The sequence below is a fragment of the Salmo salar genome, chromosome 15 (genome assembly GCF_965601325.2).
Source record: "Salmo salar chromosome 15, fSalSal1, whole genome shotgun sequence".
In the NCBI taxonomy this organism is placed as follows: Eukaryota; Metazoa; Chordata; class Actinopteri; order Salmoniformes; family Salmonidae; genus Salmo; species Salmo salar.
Genome location: NC_138305.1, coordinates 49,817,884 through 49,839,776, shown reverse-complemented (window position 1 = coordinate 49,839,776; position 21,893 = coordinate 49,817,884). Strand labels below are relative to the sequence as shown.

The following is a 21,893-nucleotide window of genomic DNA, read 5'->3' as shown; positions in this document are numbered from 1 at the left end:
CTGAGGCCTGTTCTCTTTACAATTTAATAAATAATATTGGTCTATCTGTTATGCAGACGACACTGATATGTATGCCATTACCCCAACTGTTGACCAGGCTATGTTAGTGCTGCAATGTGACTTTGTTGCCTTACAGAAAGCCCTGGTTTGTTTAGAACTTGTACTTAATGCAGGTAAGACTAAATATATGTTGTTCTCCAATTCTTACAAAAAAGTTTCAGATGGACTACATATTTATTCATTGGATGGTTCTCCCATCGATCTGGTTCCCTCCTATAAATATCTGAGCATTTGGATTGACAAAGAATTAATGTTTAAAAAATATATATGGATGAGCTAGAAGTAGATCTTGCCTCTCCGTAAATAGCAGGAAGCAGATTGTACAGTCAACTTTCCTGCTAGTTCTTGACTATGGTGACACCATTTACCAGTTTGCAGCAGCCACTACTCTTAAACCTTTGGATGCCGTCTACCATAGCGCCCTTCGCTTTATCACAGGTGACCGTTTTAATACTCACCACTGCATCCTGTATCAAAAGGTTGGCTGGTCCTCTTTAAAGTCCCGTAGATCACTTCTACTCAAGATTCCAGTTTACTTAACTTTGTTTCTAACGTATAAAAGAATGAGCTACCAAACCTGCTTGAAGGATTGGTTAACTATTTAGGTCCCTCTGGTCTCAACCATTTAGCTAAATCCTCCTTTAGTTTTAGTTCCCCCCAATGTTGAAATAACCTCAAAAAATCCTTGCATCTTAATTCCCTGGTGCAGTTTAGGACTCTGGTGTTGAATGAATTAATTGCAGTTGTTTCGATTGATTGTAGTGGTTTATTTGTAGAAATTGTGGTGTTGAGGTTGTGCCTTGTTGTTATTTTTATTCTTCTTGTTTTATTTGTAATGTACATTTATCATCTTCCTGTTTGTGAGAAAATGTTTGTACTTAGGTCACCATTGGGAAAGAGACACTGGTCTCAATTGGGCTACCCGGAATAAATAAAAGGTCATAAAAATGAACATTTATTAATCCCAGGAAACAGGAGTGGGTTTGGGCGGTAAATCTCGGTAACCAGGTTCTCGCTATTAAAGTCTTTACCCTTTGGAACTTTCTCACCATCAATGTTCGAATATTGGAAATATCAGTTCCACTCCTCACTCCGAGCAAGCAGTCCACACACAGTCACACACACACACACACACACACACACTGTATTCCTATCTGCACGCTACATAGCCCTGTGTCTGTGCAGCTCTGTACTGCCTTGTTGTTGACCCCAAGACGGCCCCTGAACGTGCAGGGAGTCATTTCTGTGCCTGTGTGCATTTGTGGCTAACGCTTACTGGCAGCCCCAACTCCAATCTTACCCAACAGACAATCTGGCCACTGGGGCCCCCCTGCCAATATGCTGGAAATATATGCTGGAAACAATCTTGCTCTGCTCTGCTTTTTATTGACCCCTTGCACTTCTCTTTTCATGTCTGTCTTTGGGTTTCTCTCTCTCTGTCTCTGTCTCTCTGTCTCTGTCTCTCTCTCTGTCTCTCTCTCTGTCGCTCGCTCTCTCTCTCTCTCTCTCTCTCTCTCTCTCTCGCCCTCCATTGAATTGGAAGTTAATTGAAAATAATGTAATTGAATGGAATACACAATGGAATTGATTGAACATACAGAACGTTAGAGAGTCTGAGGTATGGCAGCTTTGTTGCCGTTATACATGGAAGCACAGTCCAAAGATGGTAGCTGCCTGTGACTAGATCTGTCACCAAGGAGACTCTATATTGCTGTGTCATTTGGATTGAAATTCACAGTGACACATGGATAGATAATCCCCAGATCTGTAAATTAATCTCTCTCTCTCGTTCTCTCTCTCTCTCTCTCTCTCTCTCTCTCTCTCTCTCTCTCTCTCTCTCTCTCTCTCTCACACTCTCACACACAGTCTCTCTCTCTTTGTTTCTCTCTTTCTCTGTCCCCCACAACTGCTATTTTCATCACAGTACGACGTCCTGTATCAGTCGTTGCAGTGTCCCATCCAAACCCCCCAAATGACAGCATAATGAAGGCACTAAGATGGCTGACAGATTGTGACCCATATCTAGGCTGCTATTTCTCATGATGGGTTTCCACCAACCCCGTTCTCAGGCTTTCCCTTGATCTTCTTGGCAGCTTGGCACACACGGCTTATTCTTTTGAATGCTCGTTTCTGGTTGCCTGTTTCTGTTGCAAAGCTATCAATTGAGATCTATGCTACGTGGCTACTTATGTAGCGAAGAAGGTGTCTTATACCTTATAGGCCCACATCTAAATAACATATGGCTCTTCCCAAAAAGAGCTTCTAAACCAGGAAGTTTCCCCAGTGTTTATGATGATGTCATCTCCCTAAGTCTACCATTACGACATTCAACATTTACCGAACCTGCTTAAGAACAACGGCATAGGTCCCTATTAGTAGATATTGCGCTAAGCTGTTAAACTATCCCAGTCTCGTTATTTTCATAGCTCTTAATGATCCAGCAAACCTTGTCTTTATCACACAAAATAAGTCTTTGAAGTCAGGAGAGTCTCAGAAACGGAGGAAAGCGATCCTGGCATAAGAATGTCAGGGATGATGCCTCTTTTAGAAATGGAAGCCGTTGCAAGAGTTTGAAAAAGAAAGATGGGTCAAATGAGATTGTGCGCTGCTGGTTTTGAAAGGTGCTCTGTTGTCACAAACCGTTGCTTAGTGACAGTTTATTGAGCTGAAATGAACTATGGGGACAGGAGATTCTTATTTAGATTCTTATTTAGGTAGGCCTATTTGTGTTGTTTGGTTATAGTGGTGTCCTGGTCACACATACAGTCCTTCAATGTAAAGAGTATGTGGACTGTATGGAGAGTATTTGTACTGTATCACTTTTGAGATTGTTATCCTTTTTCGCTAAGTAGAGGTCAGATCTCTTATGCCACAAGTCAACTTTCTATAGTTTTTTTCCTCAGTTCTACCTTTGGACTTTAACTATTCATAGAGGGATATAGGCACTTTGGAATTCAATATTTCTTAGCTTGTTGAAATAAGAATTTGCCATTTTAATCTGCTCCAAATGCAATTTCTCATTTGAACAAGGGGGATATTTGTTTCCTTACCTTAAAATAAGTCTTTGGATAAGGAATGTCTGCAATCCACACTTTTTTTTTTTTTATATTAGCATTTCCTAACCAAAACCCCATGTAAATCAATATCCCCAATTTGCCCAAATCATTTCAGACTCAGATATCCATATTTAACCCATGTTAAGCTACTGATAAACGTGAGCATATTGATGAACTGCATCACACAATATGAATATGTAATGGTGTCAGTCATTATACCAGGCTCTCTGTGTATTTCCCTTGTATCTGCCTGAATATGCAACATTATAATGGGTGCTGCAGATTAATACAAAACACACATTGCAGTGGAAGACAATTCCAAAATCTCTCCAAATAAAACAAAATCCTCTCAGCTCTCACCGCTAAGCCTGTTACGACAATTACAGTATACCACAAAGGCGGCCCGGGGTCCGCCTACATTATTGATGCAACATGGGTAAATACTAAACAGCGTAGCATCGCATTGTCTCAGAGACTCTGAACACTCCAGACTCCAGCGAGGCGGAGAAGATTATCTCTCTGTTTCAAAATGGCCTCCCTCTCCAATGAATTACCTGACTGCGCAGTAATCACAGAGTCACGCCTGAAGGCATGCAAGGTTCCGAGGGCACCAAAAGAAAATGGGGAAATCATTATCAGATAATCAAGCCTTTTGCCCCTTCCCCCCGTCCCCCTGGATACATTGAAATCAAGTCCCTGTCAAATAAAATAAAAAAAACTGTGCCCTCTTTATTAAAAACAGGAAAACAGGAGGCTTTGGCTGCATTCCAAGTACCACCCTATTCCCTATATAGTCCATTACTTTTGACCTGAGCCTTATGGTCAAAACTAGTGCACTATATTGGGGATAGGGTGTCATTTGGAATGCTACCATTGATACGACATTAAACGGAGCCCTGTCTTCCAGAAAATGTGAAGACAAGTGTTGTTATTAGACTGGTAAATGTGTTGTTCTCTGTCTCTCTTCTCAGATGGCAAGTCGGAGAGCGGGGAATTGGACCTCGACGGCATCGACGATAATGAAATTGAGAGGGTATGCTCTTCCTCTTAAGTGCTTTTGAGATAAGAATACTTTTAACACAAATCATAATGATTTTGCTTTAAACACAAGCTTCCTCTACTTATGTCCCTTACATGAGAGCTTTTTTGTTGTTCAATATCCCAATTCCCCCCGAGTGCCAGCCGTTATGGGGCGGCAGGTAACCTAGTGGCTAGAGCGTTAGACTAGTAACCGTAAGGTTGATAGATCGAATCCCCTAGCTGACAAGGTCAAAATCTGGCGTTCTGCCCCTGAACAAGGCAGTTAACCCACTCACTAGCGGTCCTGGGGGGGGGGGCTCCTGTGACAACAATTTTGGACCCCCTTGTGGCCCCCCAAAATGTGGAGTATGAAATAATTTTAACGGAACAAATTTTTGCTATCGTTCTTTTTTTACATCCGTTATTAGAAAGTGGCAACGATGATGATTATGAACATGGTCTTTTGCCTGCTAATGCCTGCAATGCAGTGAAGAAAACGATATGACAACAATAACGTCTAATGTAACTGGCCCCTCTAACAGTACAACTGGCCCCAGGGATTCGAACTAGCAACATTTTAATTGCTGGCCCTACGCTCTAACTGCTAGTCTATGTGCTACCTACCCTAGCACTTTACCCTTGTAGCACCTTACTAAAACCCTTACTTCCCGCTTCCTTCTTGCAGTATATCCTCAACGACAAAGAAGTGAGAGTTAAGACGGATCTGTGGATGAAGCAGAATGAGGAATATCTGAGGGAGCAGAAAGGTGAGCGAACAGACAAAGGCAAAACCTCTCATGCCCTATTCAAAATTCACATATTCATATTGATCCACAGTTCCCGAACAGGTTTTCATATTAGCCAGCTCTGTAACGAACCAATTGTTCCCAATCCTCAATGGTCAAAAATGTTTGTTTAAGATTTTCTGCTGTCATCATGGTCATAAACCTCTTTGTTGAGCATTTAAGTACTTGTACGTCCCTTCAATATATTTATTTATGTTAATTTATATTAATTCACCCTCGCCCAGTTGAACCAATGGAATTTCTTAGGCTGTTATCTTGTTGTAAGTGGCTTAATAGCTAGGGCCACAAAAAAAGTATGTGTCCTAAATGACACCCTATTCCCTTTATTGTGTACTACCTCCTATAAGGCACTTGTCAAAAGTAGTGCACTATATAGGGAATAGGGTGCCATTTTGGGACACATCTTCTATTCCCTCTGAAATACAGCTGTGGCTAAGTCTTCTATTCTATCAGTACCAGAATACAGTAATTACTTATACTATACTATTGTCTATACATAATGACCTATTCAGTCCTTACTGTCTATTGTACAGGGGATATATCCAGTTGTTTTGATCTTGTTTTTTTAGAAAAGGAGGAGAGGATAACTAAAGAGAAAGAGCAAGGGACCTACAAGGAAAAGGTAAGGAATCGAAGGGTGGATATGGTGTGTGTGTCTCGGTCTGTCTGGGTTTTATATGCATTCGTTTCATGTGCATGCTTTTGCAGCTGTGTGCTCAAGAATTGGTGTGTGTGTGCACGTGTGTGTGTAGAGGTGGCCCTTCCTCGGTCCCGCGGCTGGCTACAGACACAGAACAGCTGTTTGTCTAGAGCTGGCGCATATTTTCAGTTTGAGCCAAATCAGCCTGTGCTCTGCTCTGGTCTTCAGTTTCAATGCAGAGGCTCCAGAGACTATATGAATATGACTACTATGGCAGGGGTGCGCTAACCCTGCACTAACCTGTCACGCCATCTCCACATCTGCCCGCTTTCAACCCGGTCGGATTAGCCGTACTCTAGCAGAGTAGCAGACCGCCTAATGAGGTGCAGAGAGGACATGATACCTATTCCAGATGCTCAGGGGTGAAGTTAACCTTAGGTACAGATATAGGATCAGCTTCCTCTCCCCCAATATTAACCTTAACCATTACTAGAGAAGATGTAAAACTGGCCCAAGATCAGCGTCTAGCGGCACAACTACGGAGGAGGGGCTCAAAGTCCACAGTAGTTGGGGTCTCATTGTGGTCAAGGCAATGGGTGTTTTCCTTGTGCTGATACAGCGTTCAGTATGACAGAACGGATGGTGCACTATTTCCTATATAGTGCACACATTTTGACCGGAGCCCTATAGGCCCTGTCAAAATTAGTAGTGCACTACATTAGGGTGCCATTTGGGACATAACCAAGGTCTTTCGGAAGATCACTTGAAAGTCACGGCCGACCGAGAGGCATGGAAAGGTTTCAGGGCCTACTGAGCTTCTGTCATCTCGCTAATCACAGACTTTTTTTAGGGTGACATCATGCTTCCTGACCCCAAATAAAAAAGGCGTATCGTCCATGACTTAATACAATACTTAACTGCCGTAATTTCCGGACTATTAAGCGCACCTGAATATAAGCCGCACCCACTGAATTAAAAAAATATATAATATTTTGAACATAAATAAGCTGCACATGTCTATAAGCCGCAGGTGCCTACCGGTACATTGAAACAAATGAACTTTACACAGGCTTTAATGAAACACGACTTGTAACAAAAATAAATAGGCTATAACGAAACACGGCTTGTAACAAAAATAAATAGACTTTAACGAAACACGGCTTGTAACAAAAATAAAAAATTAGCAGTAAGCTTTAGTTGTCTTTTTGCACTGAGTCAATTCCTCACGCTGCTGTTTCCAACGTCTTATCGACTCATTAAGACCAAGCTCCCGTGCAGCAGCTCTATTTCCTTTTCCAACAGCCAGATCAATCGCCTTCAACTTGAAAGCTGCATCATATGCATTTCTCCGTGTCTTTGCCATGATGATGGTGACAAAATGACTACCGTAATCAGAATGATGGGAAGTTTGAGTGCGCTCGATTTAATCTAAACAGTAAGCAAAAAAGTTGTTTGACCTTAACCCGTTCGGCAATTTCATTGGTCTAATGAAAGCTTCATGCCGCCAAAAAACTGAGCACGTCACAGAATGTGTTTTTTTGGATAAAAAAAAATTGAAAGCGGGAAAAATCCATTGTTTAAGCCGCGGGGTTCAAAGCGTGGGAAAAAAGTTGCGGCTTATAGTCCGGAATTTACGGTAGCTACTGTTGTTATTACTATCAACAGCAATTCTAGTTAATAAGTTTACCATTTGATACATTATCACTAATATCAATATATCAATCTGTGCATGTAACTCTCAACTTGGTGTCCCACGGCTTGCAATGTCCTACAGCTGAGTTCTCCATCTCTGGTTTTGGAGAGCTGCTGGGCTGGAACAAAAAAGTCTACAGGACCAGATTAGAGAATGCCAATCTATACATCTATCATATCTGATATAGTACTATGTACAGTATATCTGCATCGCATTATTATGTCCCCCAAATTCCTCCTTAAATACAATAATAATAAAGGTCATCTTAATGCTTCCAGCAATCTAATGGATCTCATTCAACCGATGTTAAATTCCTCCCGACATATCAGGGGGGTATTCACAAGGAACCAAACGTAAGCAAATGGCTGAAATGGTGAGGGACTAACCTGAACTTGTCCAATAACAAACGGTTGTTTCCGTTGCAAAACATTTTGCTCCGGTTTACTATGGTGTGCACTATTGAACACACCCCAGATCTTCTCAACTCTCCCCCGTCTCTCTTCCCCTTGCAGCCCAAGAAAACGTCCAAGAAGCGGGAGCCCATCCGTGCCAGTACGGCGGGCGAGGCCATCGAGAAGATGCTGGAGCAGAAGAAGATCTCCAGCAAGATCAACTACGACGTGCTGCGTGACCTTAACAGCAAGGGTGGCAGCGGCAACAGCAGCCCCGCCCGGCCAACCTCCACGGAAGAGCCACCCAGTGGCACCCCTGGGCGGAAGAGGCTGACCCGCCGCAAGAAGCAGCCCAACAAGACCAATATGGGCCTGGCCACCACCGCCAGCATCATGGGCAAGAGGTAAGGGGATTTCAACTAGAATTGTTAGAAGTAACCTAGCCTTCACATATGGATGACTGTCACTAACGTTTACATTTTAGCAGACGCTCTTATCCAGAGCAACTTACAGTAGTGAGTGCATACATTTACCTACTGGTCACCCGTGGGAATCAAACCCATAAACCTGGCATTGTAAGCAGCATGCTCTACCAACTGATCCACATGGGAGAATTAGCTTGGGTTGAGCTAATTCTGTTCTCATTAGTAGGTCTGCAGGTTTTATTTCTTAAAGGGATACTTTTGGATTTTGGCAATGAAAGCCCTGTATCTACTTTCCCAGAGTCAGATGAACTTGTGGATACCATTTTTATGTCTACGTGCAGTTTAAGGAAGTGGCTTACTAGTGTTAAAGCAATTGCTAACAAGCTGTTACCATAGACTTCCAGTCATTGCGCTAACGTTTTTACACTGCTGCTACTCGTTGTTTATTATCTATGCATAGTCACTTTACCCCTACCTACATGTTCAAATTACCTCGATTAACCTGTACCCCCGCACATTGACTCGGTACCGGTACCCCCTGTATATAGCCTCGTTATTGTTATTTTATTGTGTTACTTTTTTATTTATAGATTTTTAAAAAACGTTTTCGTTTATTTATTAAATATTTTCTTAACTCTATTTTCTTAAAACTGCATTGTTGGTTAAGGGCTTGTAAGTAAGCATTTGAAGGTAAGGTTGTATTCGTTGCATGTGGCAAAAATTTGATTGGAGTTTGATTTGAATGCTATTCATGTGTGAATATAGGAGAAGGTACAGTAGTGAAATGCTAAGGTCAGGACTAGGCTTCGACAGAGAAGGAATTGGTGTGACATAGAAATGTTTAGATTGCGAAAAGTCCTTATGGTTGGAAAATATCCCAATAGCTGGGCTCTGAGAAGCACTTCTGGGATACAAAATGATACAAGGCTAATGCTGCTTATGATGCCTCTATCTTATCGAGGCATTAAACAGACAGGCTATTCAACAAGCCATTTTTATAATTTCCTGACAACATGGAAACACTTTCACATAACCACAGGAACCTGGCCCTTTTTACCACCAATAATAGGCACCATTTGTGGCGTAAAGGTCCCCTATTGCCTCTGGAGGTGTTTAAATTGTACACCCTCCTCAGTCCCCCACTACCACTCACCCCCTTTCTGATCCCTAGGCTGGTTTGCCGAAGACAAGCCAATCTTGCCCTCTGGACGTCATATCTGAGCTGTCCGTCTTCCCCCCTCTCTCCAATTAATCCTCCAGTTGGACTCCAAATGTCCTTGTGAGAGATGTAATGAATGCGGAGCAGACGGAGCATGAGATCACGACTTCTGTTACTGACACGCCGCGGCAGACCATTTCTCATTTTGCCAATAATTTCTAGATCATGCCACGGCCACATTAATGATAATTAACATTTTGGTAATGAATTCTGAATTGGTAATGAAAATGAGATGTGAGGCACTGTTGGAGAGCTGATGAGTAGACTGCCGGTAGAATTACAAAGCCCCCATCACCTACCCTACCCCCCCTTCAGCAGGCTCAGGTGCCGGGGTCGGTACTATCTAGTCTCTGGTCAACTCCAACAGATTGGAGCTATCCCTTCAGGCCACATTTCTTCATCAAAAGGCAGATGCTGGGTTTATATTCAATTTTCTCCCACTAACAATGGATTGACTGCCATCAGTTATGAATATTATGTGTCCATGGAAGTAGAGCTCATTTGATGGAATCGTGTCACTTCTGGCTAATGAATTAGATACAAGCGTTAGGGTAGGATTTTTATGAACGTTGAAGACCTAGACATCATGTTTCAACTAAGTAGGGTCCAGCCTTTTATTCGTCATATTTAAGGTTGCACATCTTCTATTGTTTGAGCACAAAGCCTTACAGTCTCATTGACTCATTGGTGCACTTGTGTCCCATCACTGCAACCTTGAAGTTGCTGAGGCTCTGGGCTTCAACCAAACAGACCCCCGGTTCTCAGAATGTGGTCAGCTTACGTGGGGGGAGGTGGGGAGTAGACGACGCGGAACAAATCAAATGTATTTATATAGCCCTTTATATAGCCCTATATAGCCCTTACATCAGCTGATATCTCAAAGAAAAAACTCCCTAGAAAGGCCAAAAATCTGACAATGAACTCGAGTTTTAGTTCCAGTGCTACAGCAGCGGATCTGAGCCTCCTGCTAGAGTATGGGAAAGCATCCGGAACTCTGTCTATTGGGATGATGAGAGGGGGGTAGGATTAGTTTCCCTGTGTGCACTTTAGCTGGCCAGGGTTTGTCTAGCTTGGGCCAGCACCCTGAACTATAAGGTATGCCTGCCTCACTTCTGTGCATAAAGCACCTTCTATTCCCGTCAGTGAGAAACGGCTACGTTTTGTTTCTGTTTCGTACGTGTTTCCTCATTGGATTAAAACAAGAATGTGTGCATTTTTAATGCTCCCTCAACTTTATATCAGCATCTAGTATTGAATCACAGCCAGATATCTGAGACTGGGGGAACAGAGTGACTTTCTAAGTGTTTCTCTTGAATGTTTGAAAGCTAGCACTTGGTATGCGACTTGGTATCCCCGCACAACACATTTCAGTTTGTTGTCACATAAAATGCTCAGTGCTTGTCATTGTGATGCATCTTACATTAGTCGGAGGCAAGATTGCTCTTTTTAAAGTTGTTGCTGCCTCCCATTTGTATGAGGAACCGCGGTGCAAGTCGAGCTTGTGGGATTCAGGTGGCTTAGCCTGCTCTTGGATCCAGCTGTTATACCTGGTACCTCAGAGCGTGCGTTGTGTTTTAAAAGCCCTTAGAGGAAAGGAGTAGAAATGGAGAGGGGAGCCTGACAGTAAATCCATTGTCGGCTGTGATCCTGTTGGTTAGTGCACCACCGCGCTTACACAACCCCCCCCCCCAGACTCCTTCTCCTCGGATGACGCACAGCTAGTGTTGTTGATCATATCATCCTAGCCTCCCCCATCCCCCCCGCTCAGAGCTGAAAACTTTGTCACTGAATTGAAATACTTTCTTAGACACAAAGTTGGAACAGTCTCTGATGCATGTTTTTTCCCCATCTCATTTGTATTGAACCAGGTAAATTCATTGAGAAGTAGTTGTCATCTGCATTAATGGCCCGGCAAGATGAAACTCTTTTCTCACTGACAGAACTGGAGCTAACCGTCCGAGTCTGAACGTTCTCAGCTATCCATGGTGCTCTCTCACTCGCAGAGCAGAGACTCTTAGAATTCATTTTCTGTCTCGAATTCAGACACACTCTGAACACTGAAACTTTCCCACAGCCACAGATCACGAGAAGTCTCACCCCTCCCTTTCACTACAAGTCCTCCACCAGCTGCCAGACGAAGCCCCCTCCGCACCCACCAAACTAACAAAGATGGAAAAGCGCTCTTCCTGAGAGGGCAAAACTAATTACCCTGTAGTTCTTTGTCCCTCATCAACTCCTCCCTCCCACTCCATCCCTTGCTATTTATGAAAGCTGCAATCCCTGACAAGTCAAGGTTGGTTGTTTTAAGTGTAAATTGTAACGAACGGTGGCAGAAAAGTCTGTGTGCTGATCTCTTTTCAGGGAGTCCCACAGGATCCTCTCAACTGTACCCTTTATTTGACCTTGATATGATTTTCGTTTTACTGGTAGCATTCGGGACCAGTGACACAGCAGGAAACTTCAGCAGACACACAGAGCTGTTCTGCATTTGAAAGGGCTCGTAATTCCAGCCTCCCGATTACCTTTTTGCTCCTGACTAGCTTTCGATACAATACAATACAATAATGTCAACCTGGGGTCAGGTGTGTTTGTTTGTGTCTTTATCAACCTCGCAAAGGTCAAAGTTTGGAGCAAGAAGCACAGGCTGTCTCGTCTCACGCTGGCCAGAAATAGCAGCCCAGGATCTGGGGCACCCTGATGTGTTTTGCAGGGTTCGTCTCTGAGAGATTGCCTCTCGCCTTCTCCCCCTCATACTATCTCCAATTTCCTCTTGAAATGTCATCATTTCCATCCGGCTGCTACTTTTCCCTCTGCTGTGACTCTCCCTCCCCCTTTGCCTGCTAACCCACTCCCAGCACCCGTGCGAAATGCTACCTCTGCAAACCAACAGATGACACAGATGCTCTGGGATGCTCATCCGGTTGCTGTTGAGGGGACCTGTTATGGAGGCACCCGGGTGTGGAATGTGCTGTGGCTGTGTGTGAATGATGCACCATACAGCCAGACCCCCTGGTAGGCTCCCCTAGACCACCACCCCCTTCCATGCCCTCTAGCACAGCCCCCAACTGACAGATTGATTCGTCAACTCTCCACAGCATCACTGTCATGTCGTGCCACATCCCCAGTATCCCTGCATTGGTAAACACTGGAGTTGTTGACAGATGATTTCCCCAGAGGGCAGGATCTGGCCTATCAGTGTCTCCCTGAGCCATGCCTGTGGAGGGAAGGCACGCGAGCAGACCCTGTCTCCACCCGTAGGCAGGAAAGGACTTGCAGAGTGACATGTGTGCAGAACAGGACCTGGATGTCTGGCTGTGTGGGCTTTTCTTTCCTATGGACTATACAGATCACATAGCAGACTCTGTAATGTTTAGTCTGCATAATGCACCAGAGAGCTCTTTTCCTGAGATGTATTTTCCGGAACGCCTGGCATTCTTTCTGTTGTCAAACAGTCTGAGGGATGGCTCAAGCTCGCAGATGCATTTCTTATGTCAGTAAATCCCTGCCCACGCACCACTCTCGCAGTGCCTCTCCTGTCAGGGGCAGCCACTTATTTGTGTGTGGAAGAATCCCAGCCTCTTCTTAGCCAGACAGTCACAGTCTCCCCCACTGGCACCCTTTATCCGTCTGTGCCATTGTGCGAAACAGCAGCTAGTCAGAGTCTTCTCTTAAAGATTAGCAGTGGAGACCGATGGTCGGGTGGAAGTCCTTCTTCAAAGGAACTTCCCTCAGCTGCACTGGCATCTGACCTCTCTGTAAAGTGAATGGTAACGGAGGTCATAGATGGCACACCCACTATTGTTCCACGTTGTTGAGGGCAGTGATTTATCTGTAGCTTGTGGTCAGGCAGTCTGGAGGGCACCTTGATGTTTGAGCTCGAAAACCACTTCCTGCTCTTAGGAACAATGGCTGTGTCCCAACTCAAATCAAAGTGCACAGGATACAGAACAGTGAGACACTGTAAAACAGAACAGTGAGACACTTACTTGCAAGCTCTTTCCCAAAAATGCATTATTCAATATCAAGGTAAGATTAAATAATATAAAGTTAAAAAAAAATAGAATAATACAAATATGAGAATGTAAGCTATATACAGGGTCAGTGCCACCACCATAATTTCAATATGCAGGGATACTGGAGTAGAGGTACATGTAACCAGGGGTAAAAACATGACTGGTAGCAGGATAGACAATACAAATAAATGAATAACAATTATAGCAGCAAAGTTTGTGTGCAAGCGTGTCAGTGTCGGTGTATGTGAATGTATGGGTAGAGGCCTGTTGGTGTGCATAGAGTCAGTGCAGATAGTCCGTGGGTGAGGGTGGGCAGCCATTGTTTAGCTGTTCAAGAGTCTTATTTCTTGGGGGTAGAATGTGGCAAAGGTGGCTTGGACCATACAATCTCATTGGCTAGGAGCTCTTTGAGGGGATGCTACTTCAGTGGATGTAATTTTGTCAATTTTGCCTTCCATGCTAAACGTTAACACTTATTTAGGACGTATGAAGGAAATCGCTTTTTCACCATATGTATGGTGTGCATTAGTTCATGTTTATTGATTCATTCATGTTTATTATGTTTTAATTCATTTATTAGTGTGTACTCTTTATATCATAGACAATCAGCCATTCAATTGGCTACATTTGTTAATGTGATAGGCAATATAATCATTATTACATTTGGTACGTTTGCTCTTATTTACCAATGGTAAATTACATTAATTCCCTTTCACAAAAACAATCATTCACAACAACAAGCAGGTTGTTAACCATTTGAGGGAAGTCATGAATCCTCATAGACTCAGAGGTTGAACTGCTCAGGGCAACTGGCGAAGATAAATCACGGAGCCTTGGTGCTGCAAATCTATCTATGTGGTGAGCCACACACATTTCTGTGCCGGCCCTCTTTCTCCATCTGCTTCTCTGCGTCAAGGGAAGGTGATGCAGACATTTCTTGTGTCTCAAGCTGTCTCCGTGGGAACTCCCTCCCACTCACCGGGTTGCCATGGGCACAGCTCTCAGCTGTAGTCCTACTAGATAGGCCTGGGCTGAACAGGCATTCTGACCACAGTTAGAGTAAATATTCAGTGCAGGATAATAATAAAGAAACTCCACCTCTTACCCTATTGTTTTGTTAGGGGTGGAGATTCATGTATAGAATGAGAACATGAGACTAAATGCAATTCAAGAACAGCCATTTGATATTACTGACTGGCAGTGTAGTCGCAGTGGCCATAAAATCTCCCATGATCATGACCCTGTAAAACAACACATTTCACTGCACTTATCTGGTTTATGTGACAAATGTTTTGCAGGGAAGGGCATGGTGAACAGTTCCCTAGTTCGCAATACTATTTGTGAATGTTATTGAGAGTTAGAGAAATGTAGAGGGGAAGCGTGTCTGTGTATTGGGAGGGGGGGGGGGGGGGGGGGGGTTGGAAGAAAGCCCCCCACAGGCAGTCCCATTTACAGCTGGAGAATACCAACTGTGAAATTGGGTGTGCAGAGATGGGGGAGAGTGTCGTCACAACAGTGAGATACAGTGGGGGGTGGAGTGGGGGGTGTAACTAAATCTCTCCCCGCTGCTGACCTGCTCAATGGGAGCATCAGATAATCATCACTTGTTTCTTCCTCCATTCCAAAGATTCCCCATCTCATTCCTATCCCCGAGACCCTCCGTGCCCTCCAGAGTGTGTCTGCAGGAAACGTGATAAGGCCCGCTGGTCAGCCAGAGAAGGTGAAGTCACGTGTGCGGGGGAAAAACTGCTGATGCAAACTCGCGGCCCCTGGTCGGATTGCATCTGTATTCTTCCGGGGTAGCCCGTATCGGCTCTTGGATTGGAGACGTTGTACTACATCGTTAATGGCTTTATCCTTGGGGAAAGGGATGGCTGCATGTTCCCACCCCCCGAAAAAGGTTAGAATCCGTAACCTCGCTCTTCAGTGCTGATAGTGGAGTGTGAAAGCGGCAGTGCTCTGGAACATGCCAGAAGGCCTCACTTCTGGCATGTTCCAGCCGATAGCACTATCCTCCAGGCTGTCCCTGGCCGTCTGCCTCCCTTCTGCCTCGCACTAGGTGGCTTTAGCCAGCGCTCTACATATTGGCTCTGACTGGCCGTGCCGCAGGAGCGTTTTTCCAGACGCTCGGACACAGTGGTGGAGCTCCGAGGCTCCTGCTAGCCCGTTGGGCCCACGCCCCACAGGTCGTCCGCCTCCATCCACCAGATAGTGAGGGACCTGGCAATACTCGTGTTCCATCTGTGCTCCCCCCTCTGCAGGAAGGCAATGGGGGGAAATAATCAGGGTGTGGCCCCTTCATACTGGTACCCACACCAGCTGGACAGCAAGGACCAGTCCTAAGCTAGTCACATTGTGGGTGATCACTGCTACTACCACCACCCACTGTGGTATGGTCGAGTGCACACTCCCTTCAAATATATTTATATCCACACATCTGCTGTGCGATATTGGCTCCAGTGAAATATGACTTCCCTTCCCCCGCTGTCAGATTGAATTGACAAGCATTATTGACGTGGTGACATATGGGCCTGCCTGGAAAAAGCTCTCGCTCTGAACCAATGGAGGGGAGGGATGTTCTAATAGCACCACCACAAAAGTCCAATGGCTGTCATTTAAATGCTTGCTGCAAAGCCCTCTAATATGTATCTCTTAACTGTAGAAGCGTTACATTTCTCTCACTGATATTTTTTTTATTTAACTAGGCAAGTCAGTTAAGAACAAGTTCTTATTTACAATGACAGCCTACCGGGGAACAGTGGGTTAACTGACTTGTTCAGGGACAGAACAACAGATTTTTATGTTGTCAGCTCGGGGATTCAATCTAGCAACCTTTTGGTTACTGGCCCAACGCTCTAACCACTAGGCTACCTGCTGCCCCCAGTTGATAACTTTGACGAAGTTTCCATGTTGCCATTATTGATCTGAGCTCAGATTTGCTTTAAAAAAAGACATTACTTGTGTTACTTATGTTACTTTGACTTACAAAGCCTTCAGTCTAAGGCCTGAATCTTGGTAATACCCTAACCGACCCACATCTCAGACAGACATAACTCTAACAAAATATCAGTACAAATAAAATACACATTTTAAGCAGATGGGAACACCCATCCAACCCTGCCTAGCCCCCTATCTCAGAGGGGGGTACAAGGGGGAGTTTGGAGAAGCCTAGGAATTAATGATATAATTAACTGGCAGATCTGTCTTTGGTGTACTCGCTCCATTAGAGCTTGTATTGACCATCTGACTAAAGGCTGAGAGGGCACCTGCGGTGCACAGGGCGGGCACATTTGGGTGTGGTTCCTATGCCAGCCGATTCCACTGGAAGATTCCTTTCCCCTTTTGGGTGACTCCCGTTTCACACGAGTGGTCCCATCTCCCCCTTTTAACTCAAAAGATGTTCCTCCATCCTGGTTTCAAATATGATGAAATGAAAGTCGAGGCTCAATTCAATTTAACCTGCAGTACAGTCTTTATGTAGTATCTTTTTCCCCATGGTCAAATGAAATAAATTCATATTTTTGTTACATTAGCCTATGAATGTCCTGCTTAACATAATGTTTGTGTCATCGCAAATGTTATTAATATTTTTTATTTAACTAGGCAAGTAATTTAAGAACAAATGACTTGCAAGCTTCTGCTATAAACTAAACTCGGATGAAAGCAAAATATATATCTGTCATAGGCATTGAAAGGGACAGACCAAGGCGCAGCGGGTATAGTGCTCATCTTCTTACTTTATTTTGATTAAAGTGAACACTTAAACAAAAATACTAACAAACGACAAAACGACAGTTCCGTAAGGTACAAGACTATAACGGAAAACAACCACCCACAAACCCAAAGGAAAAAACAGGCTGCCTAAGTATGGCCTCCAATCAGAGACAACAAAAAACACCTGCCTCTGATTGGAAACCATACTCGAACCCACAAATTCTGATGCTCCAGATACTCAACTAGTCTAAAGAAGGCCAGTTTTATTTCTTCTTTAATCAGAACAACAGTTTTCAGCTGTGCTAACATAATTGCAAAAGGGTTTTCTAATGATTTAATTAGCCTTTTAAAATGATAAACTTAGATTAGCTAACACAACGTGCCATTGGATCACAGGAGTGATGGTTGCTGATAATGGGCCTCTGTATGCCTATGTAGATATTCCATTAAAGAAATTGCCCGTTTCCAGCTACAATAGTAATTTACAACATTAACAATGTCTGCACTGTATTTCTGATCAATTTGATGTTATTTTAATGGACAAAAAAAAAAAATTTCTTTAAAAAACAAGGACATTTCTAAGTGACCCCAAACGTTTGAACGGTAGTGTATATTATACATTTTCCTATACATTCAGAGCAACAAATATGGGATGCAATAGCTCACTTTTGGCATTTTCCGACAGTCGTTGCTTTTCAGGCTAGCAACCATTCACCTCTCTCAGACAGCATGTTGTTTATGCTGTCACAGTGGAATGGGGCTATTCCTGAAAGGACTGGAATGTACGTAGATTGGAATTGACCCCAACACTAAAGTGAGAGTTTTGACCCCTGCCCCCCAGACTCTTAGACTTGTGCTTGGGGAGGGAGGGTGGGAGGGGTGTGTCTGACAGCTGTGTGTCTCGTGCCAAACTGTGAAGTTTCATCCCCTGTGGGGGCTTCAGTGAGCGGTTCCGACACTGTCAACTAATGCCACATAGTCTACCTCATCGTCAAAATCCACACCCAGGTCCAAAATCTACCCATAGGCTCAGAATGTCATTCACACACACTTAAACCCACACGCACGTATCTTAACTGTCTCGCGACCACACCTTCTGATCACTCACACACGCTCACACACTTACACTCCTCACGGCCACAACTTGATCACATATACAATGCTAAGACATTCACACACATTCTAAAACCCTCGACAGCCGCCTTGCACACTCACCCTCCATCATACAAGTGCTCACAGACCCTCCCCCCAATCACACACTTGCTCACACACAATTTACCCCCTCACATACGCAATAGTCACATCCACCTTGCTCCCACACACCCTCCACACACACACACATTCTTGCGCACACACACAGACATGAAAGCATGCACATGAAATGGGAAAGGCACACAAAAATACAGACAGACAGACAGACAGACAGACAGACAGACAGACAGACAGACAGACAGACAGACAGACAGACAGACAGACAGACAGACAGACAGACAGACAGACAGACAGGCAGGCAGGCAGGCAGGCAGATCCAAGACATACACGCACACACACCAGCCCAAACCAGAGGGCCCCCAGACTGCAAGGCCGTCAGAGCAGCCGTAGCACCTCAGCGTGTGGCCCCCGGTCACATTTCACCACCCCCGACAGAATGGGTGTCACTCTGCATTAGCCTCACACAGTGTCAAATCAGTGCCCAAGGGCCTTCTGGGAGCTCATACCATACGAGGACATGTATCCGTCCCCAAGCCATCCCCTCCCAGGCTAGTGAGAAAAGGCCAGTTAAGTAAAAACATTTTTTTAAAGGGAGACGAGTAGCAAAAGTTCTACAAATGTGCTTATAGTTGCCCGCAGAAACCGTTTTACATTTACATTTTAGTCATTTAGCAGATGCTCTTATCCAGAGCTACTTACAGTAGTGAATGCATACATTTCATTATTTTTTTATTTTTTTTCTCCGTACTGGTCCCCCGTGGATTTTTATATAACTGTTACAGTACTGAACAGTATAACTGCTCGGCAGAGAACGTCTGTGGTGTCCAACAGCGCAGTCAGTCTTTTTTAATCGGAGCCCCATCCATGTAATTAACTACCATATTGGTGAAGACTCTAGGGTGGAAATGGTCCTGATTTTAGGATGCCACACTAGCATTAACCACTTTTCCATCCACAGTTTTTATGCAAGTCATGCAATGTAAAAAATAAAAATCATGACAGGTGTGATGGAAACATGAAGTGTCGGTTTAATTTCATAAATGTCGACCGACAATTTGTTAGTTCGACATGGTGGGATCTTTTTGTACCCCCTTTGCCCTCAGAACAGCCTCATTTCGTGTCGACAGCATTCCACAGGGAATGGATGTCCTTTGGGTGGTGGACCATTCTTGGTCCATTCCCACACATGGGAAACTGTTGAGCATGAAAAGCCCAGCAGCGTTACAGTTCTTGATACAAACCGGTGCGCCTGGCACTTACAACCATACCCCATTCAAAGGCACTTAACTATTTTGTCATGATATTCACCCTCTGAATGGCACATATACACAATCCATGTCTCAATTGTCTTAAGGCTTAGAAATCCTTCTTTAACCTGTCTCCTCCCCTTCATCTACACTGATTCAAGTGAATTTACAAGTGACATCAATAAGGGATCATAGCTTTCACCTGGATTCACCTGGTCAGTCTATGTCATGGAAAGAGCAGGTATCCTTAATGTTTTGTACACTCAGTATAAGTTATGATAAACTTTATGGTGGTTAAGTGATGGACGGGGATGAGCTTCATGCACATTTCCTATAAGTATTGATGATAGGTTATTATTTGAATGCTGGTGACATGATGATCAATGCTTGGCTGCCAATTGTGAAATAGAAATGATATTGACCTTATCCATATATCATCATATGACCTACCCTGTCCACCTACCCTGTCCACTGTTGTCTAGAAAGCAAGCCCCAAAACCAGATTGGGCAAGTTTGCTGTTTATCGCAACCGTTTTTTTTTGTGACAAAATCATCGGTAGAGTTGAAAATGCGATGGAAACATATTTAACTCATGTACAAGTGTGTATTAATACGCATGTTTGAATTGGAAATGTGTTTTTTGCATATCCCAACTCCCCCTGGAACACCCTCAGAGAGTGGGGTCACAGCCAGGGTCTGCTATTATCAACAGTGACCCTGGAGCAATTTGGGTTAAGTGTCTTGCTCAAGGACACATCAGCTTGAGGATTCTAGCCATCTTCCGGTTAATGGCCCAACGCTCCTACCGCTAGGCTACCTGCCGCCGTAACTTGGCTACCTACCACTCTGTGTCGTGTGCTAGTGTGTGTGTGTAATACGCACATGCGTTTCCTTCAAATGGATGCTCGTTATTACATCGGCAAGCGGCAACTCGTTCTAGGAAAATACCCTGATGCATTTTGAGAATTGAATTTGAAAACCATATAAATACCTGATTGAATTGGCAGATGCTTTCGCTCGGGTCTGTCTGCGGTTGCATAGTTGCCCTCACAGACAGCATTAAGGCCCAGTGTGCAGTGTGCTCTGTAGAATTGCTATTGATTCCCTTCCATTACTTTTGGACCAAAATGGAAGGTCAGAATACTAACTGGCATGATAACAAAAAACAAAAGCGCTTCTACACACAACAAGCTGACCTTTTGACCTTTGTGTTCAATCAACCCAACCGAATAGCTGTTTTACTGTATATGCACTGTGTGTGACTAAGATTCTTCAAACCTCAATTCAACTTCACCTTCGCATCCAGACATTTCTGTATGTGTGGTTGTTGATTTCGTTTTTTGTCACTTTGTAGCAAGTAAGGTCCACTTGGTGCATTGATTTAAAACGTTAGTAAGGCACCTATTGCTGGAACAAAAACAATTGGTGTACAATAACTTTTCCATCTGTCCATTTATCTGAAAATAATGCACACTCTAGAATGCCTTACAAGCACATCAGAATAGAGTATTCAACAATGCTGTGGTATATGACAACAAAAAAACAAACCTGACCTGACCTTTTGACCTTAAGTTCAATCAACCTTACGCACTTTGATCCGCCTATCAGCTGTGTGACTGTATTCACACTGTGTGCATATGACTAAGAGTCCTCACACCTCAATTCCGTTTCAGGCTTGCATCCAGAATATTTCTGTATGTCTGATGGTTAGCTGGCTACACAGCACACCATGATCCGCCTATGACAGGATTATATAGCTATATATGCATCGACTGTATTTAACTTTAGGAAGCGTGCAAGCGCGAAACTCAGGCCCCGGGGGCTACATGGCTATTATCTGGCCCATGCTGTAAGTGTATTAGTCACAGCTGGGCGAAGGAGAGCTCTCTGTCCAAGGCTATTGACTCACTCTACTCGGTTGTGTTACGGTTTACTGCGCTCGCCATCCCACCCCAGAGGTGGTTGTGTTTCTCCAGTAAGGGCGCACAGCGGTCCTAATGATAGTGTGGCACTGGTGAACTCGCTGGCACGCCGAGGAAGGTTATTGTGAGCGTTGTGGGGAGGACGTAGACATGGGATGGCTAGAAATGACATGCTTCTTCTTTATATTCCACCCATTTTTAATAGGTCTTTCTATGTGGCAGTGAGATTGAATTTGGGACATTTGAGTTATAAAACACTAACAAACACACTGAATACTGAAAACTGTTGTGGCTAAAGCAGCAGTTTGATTCAACGTCTGCTAGCCTAGAATCAAACTGCTAGCGCACCGCTAGCCACTGCTTTCAATGGAAGACGGAGGTTCAACCCACTGTATTTCTAGAAGCATGTGCCGTCGAACTACGCAGTTGGCTAATGCTTACAGCCTCTCTTAATGAGGCTCGACAAAGGGAGAG

The 21,893-nt window shown here is 44.0% G+C and overlaps 1 protein-coding gene across 1 annotated transcript in view; it reads left to right on the top strand.

The window, feature by feature from the left end:
* The window catches only part of brf1b (BRF1 general transcription factor IIIB subunit b), a 136,426-nt gene that overhangs the window by 86,020 nt on the left and 28,513 nt on the right, over positions 1–21,893 (top strand). The window contains exons 13-16 of the mRNA XM_014145094.3: positions 4,088–4,149; positions 4,822–4,903; positions 5,512–5,564; positions 7,788–8,071. Coding sequence (XP_014000569.1) covers positions 4,088–4,149; positions 4,822–4,903; positions 5,512–5,564; positions 7,788–8,071 — 481 coding nt within the window. The remainder of the gene's footprint in view (positions 1–4,087; positions 4,150–4,821; positions 4,904–5,511; positions 5,565–7,787; positions 8,072–21,893) is intronic.